This window comes from Centropristis striata, chromosome 11 (assembly GCF_030273125.1).
Source record: "Centropristis striata isolate RG_2023a ecotype Rhode Island chromosome 11, C.striata_1.0, whole genome shotgun sequence".
Lineage (NCBI taxonomy): Eukaryota > Metazoa > Chordata > Actinopteri > Perciformes > Serranidae > Centropristis > Centropristis striata.
In genome coordinates, this window is record NC_081527.1 from 11,664,814 (window position 1) to 11,676,541 (window position 11,728).

Consider the following 11,728-nt stretch of genomic DNA (forward strand, 5'->3'; position numbering starts at 1 on the left):
CATGCCATGATAGCTTATTGTGGCTAAACTGACTTTCACTGGTTCATGTCTCTGTTTAGTCCCAGGCACTCAGTGTGAGCGTTCACCTCCGCACCTCCACTCTCAATGAAAACCACATCATGCTATCTCATCCCCTCACAGGTTCCTTTGGCTCCAGACTCTAACCGCAGCGTAACAACCCACTCCCTCCCTCTCTCTTTCAAACTATCTCCGTCCCTTTTCCCCTCCAGCTACAATCTGATTTTACTCCTTTTCCTGAGGTTCAACTGCACGCAGCCCTGTCCGAAATTCACCGAGCTCTCAGCTGGCCCCAACTGCAGCCACCAGATAGGGACAGAGTGTGAACACAATGAATGATTTACTGGACGCTTCTGCCCGCAAGACAGTTCTTCTTTCACACAGGAGGTCCACAAAAGCCTTGTTTTTCTCGCCTGTTCTCACTTCAAATCTTTTTTTCCTGCAGCAGTAGAGGAGCTTATATTTGCATTACTGTACATTGGTACAATGTACAATGTTTATTCTGATTTAACTTGCTGTATGATCATATAGTTCCCAGGCTCAGAATGGGCACAATTTCTAGGAAACAAAACTAGAAAGTCTGGCTAAAAAACTCCCAGAAGAAACACTGAAAAGAAACTCATGTTAAACTAAACAGATGTTTGGATTTATGCTGTAAACACTCCACAAATCACCTCCCTCATCCATCACTGTGATCAGCAGCTCCCCTTGTTTGCAACCAGGCCGCTTCTGGCCGTAAATTTCACCCTCCAAATTCTGAGAATCTCATCGGGGGGACGTTGGTGCGGGGATGTGAAGAAACCTGCTTGGTGCTTCCTGGTCATTGTGTCTCTGTGCATGTCTGTGGGGGTGAGGCGACCGTTTGAAAGGTCAGAGTTCAGCAGGGTAAATCAGCCTGCAGGTCATGTGTGTGTCGATGCATTTGTTTCTCTTCTGTGTTGGGTGTTTTTAAGCACTTTTCATAGCTTTTTCGCTGCTTTCAACTGTAGATATGCACCTATTTCCCTCCCTGAACCCTATTTCTGTCATATTTCTGCTCTGTTACAAGTGTCAGTCTCTTTTAGCTGACTGACTGTCTGTGGTCTGTCTCTTGGGTGTATTTTTACACAATAAACATCGCTCTGTCTGTTTATGCATGGGGTGTCAATCACACTGTCGGGTGGAAAGAAAAAGGCAGGGTTTTCACATGAAGACTTAATCTATGCAGCATCTCTGCTGTTCCTGAAATATTCTGTCTGCTCTTAAACTTAGCAGAACTCAGTTTAGTTTCAGCAGAACTGATTTGTTGTTGTTTTTTGCTGAGTACTCGGTGTGAATTATTCACATATTGCACATGTAATTACACCTGTTTCTCTTATTCGTTATGGATTCAGAGATACTGACTTTCACTTCGTGCAATCAGCAGTGAGAAAAGGAGGCAGGAAAGACAACAGTGTGTTGCTTGTCAACAAAGTGCAGTGTTCTTATCTGTGGCGTGCCTCCTAAAACATCTGTTGAAGTGTGACTTTCTGCAAGTCATTTCTGGTGAACCTCAAAGTTGCTTCTTTCAGTTTTATATTCTGACTTTAAGAATGAAGATGTAAGTGTGCGGCACGCAAAATAATTTTTGTTGATATTACAGGACGCAGAAAGCAAAAATGTCAAAATGTACGATGGGAATTGTGTGATGAACACATCGGATCTATTTACTACCTGATATTATATTTTCAATGACTTTTTAATGTATTGAAACATGTATTATATACATATTGTACTGTATTCTCCACTCTCACTGGCACATTCCCACCTTTTAGCACCACTGGCTGCACATGTGGATGTATAGGGACCTACTTGTTAGAGCATTGTTGCTCTACAGTGCAACATGGAAAGTGGAAATATTAAGTGTTACCACCAAAGAAATGTATTATTTTGTATTATTATGCAGAGGTTAACAACAGGATTTGCAAATTGAAGGATGTATATACAGTCTTGGAAAAAAAATATTAGACCACTGTTTTTCTTCAATTTCTTGTTGATTTTAATGCCCGGTACAACTAAAGGTACATTTGTTTGGACAAATATAATGATAACAACAAAAATAGCTCATAAGGGTTGAATTAAAATGCTGATATCTAGCCATTTCCAATGTCTGTTTGTTTTTTTATCATGATTTTGGTTATTATCAAGAAAATCATGGAATGTGGCTAGATATCAGCTCTTAAATTAAACTCTTATGAGCTATTTTTATCATTATATTTCTCCAAACAAATGTACCTTTAGTTGTACCAGGCATTAAAATCAACAAGAAATTGAAGAAAACAAGGGTGGTCTGATCATTTTTTTCCATGACTGTATTTTTTATTGATGACTTGAATTTATCTTGTTGCTGACTGAAACTTAAAATTATCTCAGGGAATGACCATTTAAACTACATACATGTACTTTAGTTTAGACCTCCATCCACCCACCACACCCTCCACCCCCAGTGTGAACCTTTATTAACCGCTGACCGCTGCTGCAGAGAGATGACTGGACAGTTGTTTCTCAGCATTGTGAAATCAGTTCTGAAGAAACGGAGCTTGAGCGAGAAAAAAGCCGTCCACAAGAGTGACTTTGACTTTTCTTATCTAACGCTGAGAACATCTGCACCGAGAGTGATGGTGATGGATATTATCTGTATCGGCTCGAACGGAAAAGCAGAAGATCCTGGTTCCTTTTTTTCAGCACTTGTCAATAAATGATAGACTCACATGACACTGGTTCATCATTTGACAAAGTTGTCTGTAAAGGATTTACAACAAAACACGTCAAATGGAAATTTGATCATTTTATTCATAAGAAATGGAAGTGTTTATATATAAATATAATGCAGATCAGTTAGTACGACACAAATAAAAGACATAACATGCATCACACAATATTTCAAACCTAAACTCCTGACTATCTGTTATGCTGAAATGACTGAGTGAATAACCAATGGTGCATTCAAGTGCTCCTCAGATCGTCCCATTTCCAGGGTTGGGAAGTCATTCTGCAGACTGCTGTGTGTTTAAGAGCTTTAAGTTGCATCTGGAAACAAACATGGACACCACAAAGAAGATGTGTTGTATTTTATTGCTCAGAGCATTTACAGCTGCATCTCAATATTAGAATACGTAACTGTAACAGTAACTGTCCAAAACAAGTTGCCATATTTATCACTGATCTTGTGCAGGCTATGAAGTGTCATATGTTGTTTTTATTTTAAAAAAATTCAGGGTGCTGTGGGGGCGCTGTGTGTCAGGCCTTGCATGTTTCCTCCAGTGGACTATTCAGGAACTGCACACCTACTGAAACCAAAGCCAGGTGTGCTGACAAACCCCTTGTGTACTTAATGGTGCATCTCAATAAATCAGAATTTGATGGAAAAGTCCATTTCCAGTAGTTCAAGTCAAATAGCCCCAACCAAGTATTGAGTCATATATGGGCGTACTTTTCAGAGGCCGACATTTCCATATTAAGCATACTTTTTAAAATTGGTCTTTTGTAATAAAAAACTAAGACACTGAATTTTTGGTCTTCATTAAATGTAAGCCATAATCATCATCATAATAATAATAATAATAATAATAATAATAATAAATTAAATAAATTAAGACATGAAATGTTTCATTCTGTGTGCAATGGATCTATATGTGTTATTTCGACTTTTTGAATTTAATTATTGACATAAATAAACTTTTCTATGATATTCTAATTTATTGAAATGCACCTGTGAACCAAACGTTGAAAATGTGCTATCATGTTGCTACCCAAAAAGCAGTCTAAAGCTTTACTAGTAATATTGTCCCAGATTTGTTTCACAAACACAACTAATATACTGCTTTATCAGACTTTGAATCTGGGTTAAAGCTAATAAAATTTGTTTTATTATTAATCTAGGTCACTCTATGTGCACACTCACACACTCACAGTGAATAAATGAAAAGTTTTTCTAACTTTCCAAGTTGCTGTTCTGACTTGTGGGGGTGGGGGGTGGGTCAAACCATTACTGTAATTATGAAGCAGCCTTTATGTGACATTGTTGATGGGGCTATTATTATAAAAAATAAACATTTTATTTATAAGGCATTTTTCAAGGTGTTTTATAATGAAACTAAAACAAATATGTTAAGATAATGACACAAGGCCAGAACAGAATAATAATGGAGATTTTCAGAAAAGGCAGAAAATCCATTTCCTTTGCTTTGATTTTGTCTCATGTGGCTCCTGCTGTCAGCTGTTGAGTTTGTGGAAATTCTCTCGGCCTGTCCCTGATATCAGTCTTATCTGTGCAGTCCTGCATATCTATCTGTCCATTAACACTGCGGGGGACCTGTGCACCAACACTGAGACCTTTAAATGACACACTGCTCATATTATTCAATGGGTTGAGTTCAGTGGGTGGATCAGCAGCAACACCAGTCTGGTGTTTGGAAATAGGAGGCTCCATAACGTGAGAAAAATATTCCCTTTTACTCTTGTGACTCATATCACTCTTACTAACTGTTGCTTCAGTTGGGATGTGTAACAGTTGGGATGTGCCGTCATCATCAAGTTTAATCATAAATGGAATGTAGATTGATGACGTTGTCACTGTAAATCTCACAAACAGACTTAAACAGATTTAAACAAGTGCACCATAAAGATCCTGAGTGATACTTTACACTAAGTTATGATTTAAACAAGGTACAAATATGAGAACGTTCACAACTTTTGAGTGTCGGCTGGCACCTCGCTCAGACAAACATCTGTCTCAGATTCTGATTCAGTGGTCAAACTCTGTGACCTCTCTATAAAGGTCAATATCCACCCAAGCTTAGGAGATTTCATCATTCATTTCCAGACCAAATCATCATTTTCTCAAGTAATTTGATTTCTCAACAGTGACACATCATTGGAGCAGTGTAGCTGATGTAGCATCATCACTCTGTGTCAAATGGCATGTTTGAAATTAGAGATATCTTCACACCATCTATTATTATTTCTTTCTCAAATTTCTATTCTATTCTGTTGATTTTATACTAGCATTGTGAGGGATAAACAGTTACACATCTAAGATGTCTGAATCAACTATCTGAATGAAAGACAAAACAAGAACCACACCTTGAATTAAACCTAATTTCTATCGACTCTTATCTAACCCTCACATACGCAAGAAATCCTCCCACCTACATTAAACTACTCCAGCTAGTTTAAAATGTATTTGAATTCTTCCTCATATATTTATGAACTTGCCATAAACTGGTTGATATAATGCAAATGGGAGTAGTTATAGTAATGATAATTTACTTTATTTTAGTTATTATTATTATTATTATTATTATTTTGTTTTAAATGTATTCACTTATTTTATATTTTATTATACATTTTTATAGTTTTTATTATTTTTTTTATTTTTTTTTACAAAGATTGAGAATAAGATTTCCTTTATAAGTCCCACAACGGGGACATTTCAAGAATTACAGCAACAAAGTGGATAGCAAAAAAATACAATAAATAGTAAACAGCAGTATAAACTAGAAATACAAGAGGTATTAGAAAATGAACAAGTAAAAAATATAGAATATTAACAATTTACAGTATAAACAAGTAGAAATATAAAAAGTATTAACAATTTTAAAATAAAATAAAATAAAAACTTATAAACATGATATAGGCTTAAATGTAGACAGAGTCAGCAGTTGGATATGGCAAATTAACAACAAGGTGTTACTTACTTAATTCTCAGCAATAACAAAAAATTAAATAACAATACAATAATAAAAAATAATAACTATAAATTTAAAAAAAAAAGCCACCACTCACAGTCATGGAACATATTTTTTTTTTTTTTACAAATATCTGATATCTAGCCAATTGTCATGGTTTCCTTGATAATAACCAAAATCATTATCAAGAAAATCATGGAAAATGGCTAGATATCAGCTCTTCAGTTAAACTCTTATGAGCTATTTTTGTTGTTATCATTATATTTGTCCAAACAAATGTACCTTCAGTTGTACCAGGCATTAAAATCAACAAGAAATTAGAGTGTTGTGAAATTGTCTGCTCTTATTTGTGTTTGTTTCTTTATGAAGTACTTGGGGCTGCATTTGTTGTATAAAAAGTACTAAATAGAATATTATATCGTCACACTGTTAAAATAATCGCCTAAGTCATTTTTTTTTCAAAATTGTTTTTTTTTTTGCCTAAATCATCTCCTCATGACGCCGCCACCTATGGTAAAATCGCCTACATCCTCAGTTGATCAGATCATGTGATTTTACCCCTTTAAGATAATGGCCTATGTCAAGTGTGTGACTTAAGCGGATTTATTATGCCTAAATCAAAATAAAATGTGACTTAGGCAATTTTTTGAACATGCCTTTGTGACCTAAGCAAGATATGGTAACACTCTATTTTGAAGGTGTCTACATAAGAGTGACACATCCCATGTCATGAACATTAATGACACTACATTAACATTAATGCTCATCATACTTGTCATGTCATGTTTCTGACAGGCTTGTGTGACTCTTATGTAGACACCTTCAAAATAAAGTGTTACCATATCTTGCTTAAGTCACAAAGGCATGTTCAAAAAGATTGCCTAAGTAATTTATTTCTCTTAAGTTACATAATTTACACACAGTGGTATTACTATGCTAATAGCCATCCTTTGTTACATCCTTTTTGAGTGAAATGATCAATAAATGTCATATGTTACACTTTTGGTGAAGTTTTTTGTGTTTCCTGCAAAAGGTGACGACATTGCTATAATGTTCACTAAAGATAAATATTAAATCTCTGTCGCAGAAGAAGAGAAAGCCCCGCTGTGTCCGTGTCGCTGCTGCCCCCTGTCGGCTCCTGTGTGTGGTCCTCCGGGGCGGCAGGGGGCGCTGCTGCTCACGACACCTCCGGCTGATGAAAGGTTACTAAGTCAACCTTCCGCTGCCTAGAGACAGATCCAGTCCAGCAGGAAGAGGAGCGAAGTCTGCCCAAAAATGGTGAGTTAAATATATCGATTCTCGTCAATTGAAGGCGGTAAGTGTGTGTAGAGACGTGTTTGATGGTGGAAAGGTGTTTCCAGTAGTTTGCGGGCCAGATGTTCGTGGATGTTTGCGGCTTTTCGGTGGCGCCGGCCCGGTGAGCTGCTGGGCTCCAGCGTGGCGCCTCCGAGGCTGACGACACCTCAGCTGACCTACATTGCACATCAAACTTTTCCTAACTTATTTAAATGTTTTCATCTGACATTGTCAACACCGCGAAGCTTTAAAGAGCTAACATATTTATAACGATTGCTTGCTACTAGTCCGCTTCTAGCTAGCATGCTAACATCTTGCTTCTTCTGCTCAGGGTTTCGTCAAAGTGGTGAAGAGCAAGGCCTACTTCAAGAGATATGAAGTCAAATTCAGGAGAAGGAGAGGTAAGACAGCAGTCTGCATACACCGACTTCATAGCTTTGATTGTGATTATTCATAATAAGCTAACTACTTTTCACATGTATTAAAAATTCATTGTTATCTTTACAGAGGGGAAAACTGACTTCTTCGCACGCAAGCGCCTGGTTGTGCAGGACAAGAACAAGTACAACACACCCAAGTACCGAATGATCGTCAGGTTCTCTAACAGGGACATCTGTTGCCAGGTCAGTGACAGACTGAGTGAATCTCATGTGCTCATGTACTGAAAAACGACCTGACTCACCCTGTACTGTCTTGTCTTGTGCAGATTGCCTATGCAAAGATCGAAGGAGACCAGATTGTGTGTGCTGCTTACTCCCACGAGTTGCCCAAATATGGCATCGCTGTAGGCCTTACTAACTACGCTGCGGCCTACTGCACTGGGCTGTTGCTGGCTCGTAGGGTAAGAGAGCACACACACTCAAACACACACTGAAAGTTGCTGGTGTCAGCATGTGCATTTTTTGCCAATGCAGACATAAGCAAGTTCTGAGTATCAGAGTTCTTATGTCGTACACAATACTAGTGAAATCATGAAATCATAATCTCTTTTGTACCTTTCCACTGTACCTGTCTTAGCTGCTGCAAAAGTTCGGCATGGACCAGGTGTACGAGGGCCAGGTGGAGGTAACGGGAGATGAGTTCAACGTGGAGAGTGTGGATGGACAGCCAAGTGCCTTCACCTGTTACCTGGATGCAGGGCTGGCCAGGACCACCACAGGGAACAAGGTGTTTGGAGCGCTGAAGGGGGCCGTTGATGGAGGGCTGGCTATTCCTCACAGGTCAGTAAGATATGAGAATAGAACCCACTGGTTTTTCACCTCTGCGGCAGATGTGTGGTTTCAAAAGAGGATTCAAAATGCACAACCTAGGTTATTTTAAACTCTCCCATCTACATCTGATATTACACAAAATACTCGCTGAACTTAAAAGTCTGAAAACTTAAGTGGGCCGTGTGCTGGTTCTCCTCTGCTTCTTGATGATGTTAAAAAGCATGCTGAGCAAAATGTAGTTGGTCCTTCATTTGCATTAGCTGATGTTTACTGTCCTTTCAAGACGGGGCTGAGAGAAGCAAGACGAATCAAAGCAAACATCAGTGATTTTATCACAGGGTGATTGTTAACCCGAGCACTGCAGAAGGAAGGTTAATTACTAGAAATTATAACTTCTGTGGGGAATAAAGGATAAAAAGTGCAAAGTCTTGTTACATGAGTTGGAATGCATCATATGTTGTATTTACAAACAAAACGCAAAATAAAAAAAAGAGAAAATGAAGTGCATACTACCAAGGCTGAGTCTTTGACGTGGTTCGAATTTGACCCATTTCTGCCAATAAAGCAAAAATGCCCCTACATTTTTTATTTTTTTTTAAAAGTTTATCTCACTAACTCTTATCTCTGCTCTTCCCTGTTTCTAGTCTAAAGCGATTCCCTGGTTACGACACAGAGAGCAAAGAGTTTAATGCAGAGGTGCACAGGAAACACATCATGGGCATGAACGTGGCCGACTACATGTCGTACCTGATGGAGGAGGACGAGGACGCATACAAAAAACAGTTCTCACGCTTCATCAAGAATGGAGTCCAGCCAGACACAGTAAGATGAAACCTCTTCACTCACAAATATAGAAGACGCATAACAGTTTGAGGTGCAGTAAAGTTTCTCGTGGCCGCAGTTGCACATGCAATCTCATCATCCAATATGTCAGCCACATCTGCTTGATATTAAATTTGGACCAATATTATCTTGTTGCAGATATATCAATGAACAAATGGCTGTACAGAAATGCCTACATGTTTGGTAGACACTGTGCTTCAGTTACATCATTTGTCCACCAGAGAGCACTGAGAAGTTTATTTTAAAACTCTAAAAAATATTTTGGCCATGCATATCTTTATTACAAGTCCTAGTAAAGTATCAAGCTGAAGTGAGCCTTGTTAACCAAAAAAAATCTGATTATGTTAATGGATTTATTTCCCAGCATGTCTAAGAAACTTGCAACACTAAAGGTTAAATCTGTGGAGTGCCCAGTCCAGAAAACCTCCCTGAAGCCCAGCGCTCAGATTTCACTTCCCCACTGTGGCTTCATCATTGGTGCACATTTGAATGAGCTTTACCACAGCTGTTAGTTTGTTTGTGTTTTGACTGCTGTGTTTGCTGGTTTCTCCTCTGCTTCTTGATGATGTTAAAAAGCACGCTGAGCAAAATGTAGTTGGTCCTTCATTTGCATTAGCTGATGTTTACTGTCCTTTCAAGACGGGGCTGAGAGAAGCAAGATGAGCCATCACACACACAGTGAAGTGCCTCAGATGTAGTGTATTAACACATTTTTGTTCTTTTCAGGTTGAAGAAATGTACAAAAAAGCACACACCGCCATCAGAGCAAACCCTGTCCACGAAAAGAAGCCCACAAAAGACGTCAAGAAGAAGAGGTGGGTTTTATTTCCATGTATTGTTTTCCTTGAAGTCAGTTTTGTTAATGCAATAACTCGTGACTAAATTTATGGGTGAGTTTTCTGTTTTTGAAGCTAAATTTTGATGATTTAACTCATAAAATACCCCCGTCACATAATTGAAAACCCGGAAAAATAACTATTTAAAGCAAGTATTGAGTTTCTGCACTGGGAAGATCGGCGTGCTGAGCGAACAAACGTTTCCCTCTGGTGCGCTGAATGTTAATGGAGCTGCTGTTGTTTCTTTCTTGGCAGGTGGAATCGCGCCAAGTTATCTCTGGCACAGAGGAAGGACCGCGTCGCCCAGAAAAAGGCCAGCTTCTTACGAGCACAAGAACAAGAAGAAGGGGACGGTTAGGGGCTCCGCGGCAAAAACACTACACACATCACAGACAAATAAATTTATTGCAAACTCAAGCTATTGTCTCGCCAATCATTTTTTTTCTAAAGAGTTGTGTGTTGGGGAGTCGTTATGTAGCTGTTTTTGAAGGAACATTATGGCCCTCTTTGCTTTTGACTGAAAGAAATGAGAGCAACATGCTCAACTCGCGGTTAGGCTTTAAAAAATGGGTGCTAAACTCTTAACCTCTTCAACTCCATGTGGATGCCGGCACCCTCGGCTGACAAAATGTCTAAGTTTAAAGCTATATGAAGATACTGGCATCATGAAACTAGACCAGGTCATGGTGTCTTGTTGGGAAGGTGACTTAAAACTGCTCCAAAGTGACTCAATTTTAAAGGGGAGAAACTGGCCATTTTCAAAAGGGTCCCTTTACATCTGATTTAAAGATGCCTGAATGAAAATGGCTTCTATGGTACCCACATGTCTCCCCTTTACAGACATGCACACTGGAGGGACTTGTGACCCTTTTTCAAAAATAAATTCTGGAGTGGTAAATAGTTGACTTTAGCACCAAATCTTTGTTACAAATGGTAACAAACCAAAAATTGCTGCAACAACTAATGAGAAATAATTATGCATGAGACTGGCCATCATACAGTCTTTATGTACCGTGCCCTTCAATACTCTTTAGCTTTCAGAATTAGAACCAAAACAGCTTATTACAAAGCTGCATTTCAAATTAATCTTCCATGTTCTCAGCCTTTAGAATAGTTGGGGTTAGGGAACCTGCGGCTCTGGAGCCATGTGTGGCTCTTCAGGTCGTCTGCAGTGGCTGTGACAAAAGTCTACAAAATGAAACGATTGTCTTTACATTTTAATTTATCATTGATGCAGGCCAAAAACTATTAACTTCAATTGTAAAAGATGTGTCTCATACATGGCATTAAATAAAATGTTTTAACATCTATGTCAACTAAAATGTACATAATGGCGAGAAAGTCTACTGGCCGGTGCCTTAACCTCCGAATTTTGTCAAACTCATCTAGTTTTCAGTTTCTTAAGCTAGACTAGCATCGGATATTTCTTTAGCCTCCTATTTGTACTTGGGTCTTTGCTGCATTCTGACAAAAAAAAAATACTAATATGCTCATCAAGACCTAATTTTAATAAGTAAGACTTAGTTGGCTGTTTTATTTTCATTACAAGACTAAAAGTGCCTCTATTCCAACATTTTTTTTGTTCGTAAAGGTTGCCGACCCTTGCTTTAGATGATACATGCAACTTCTGGGGCATATTCTGTTGACCCATCTCCCCCTAAAGACCCCCTGCCCAGCCTAAAATGGATCTGTTGCAGAGGTTAATATGGATAATAAACACAAGACAGCACTCAAGTTCACTCAAGACTGTTCAATAATGCCACACAGATATTTCAGGCAAAACGCCCTTCAATGTGTATTGTGGCAGTTTCACAAT

General features: G+C 38.6%; 1 protein-coding gene across 1 annotated transcript; it reads left to right on the top strand.

The window, feature by feature from the left end:
* The first annotated feature begins 6,916 nt into the window (after positions 1-6,916).
* rpl5a (ribosomal protein L5a) lies at positions 6,917-10,329 on the top strand. Its single transcript, XM_059344524.1, has 8 exons — positions 6,917-7,004; positions 7,354-7,423; positions 7,530-7,645; positions 7,729-7,863; positions 8,040-8,242; positions 8,878-9,055; positions 9,803-9,891; positions 10,168-10,329. Exons 1-8 carry the CDS (start codon positions 7,002-7,004, stop codon positions 10,268-10,270), a joined length of 897 nt encoding a protein of 298 aa, XP_059200507.1. The 5' UTR covers positions 6,917-7,001; the 3' UTR covers positions 10,271-10,329.
* Positions 10,330-11,728: the final 1,399 nt, after the last annotated feature.

Coding starts and splice junctions, on each gene's coding strand:
- rpl5a (XM_059344524.1), top strand. Junction 7,424..7,529: donor CAAATTCAGGAGAAGGAGAG/GTAAGACAGCAG, acceptor TTATCTTTACAG/AGGGGAAAACTGACTTCTTC. Junction 9,892..10,167: donor AAAGACGTCAAGAAGAAGAG/GTGGGTTTTATT, acceptor CTTTCTTGGCAG/GTGGAATCGCGCCAAGTTAT.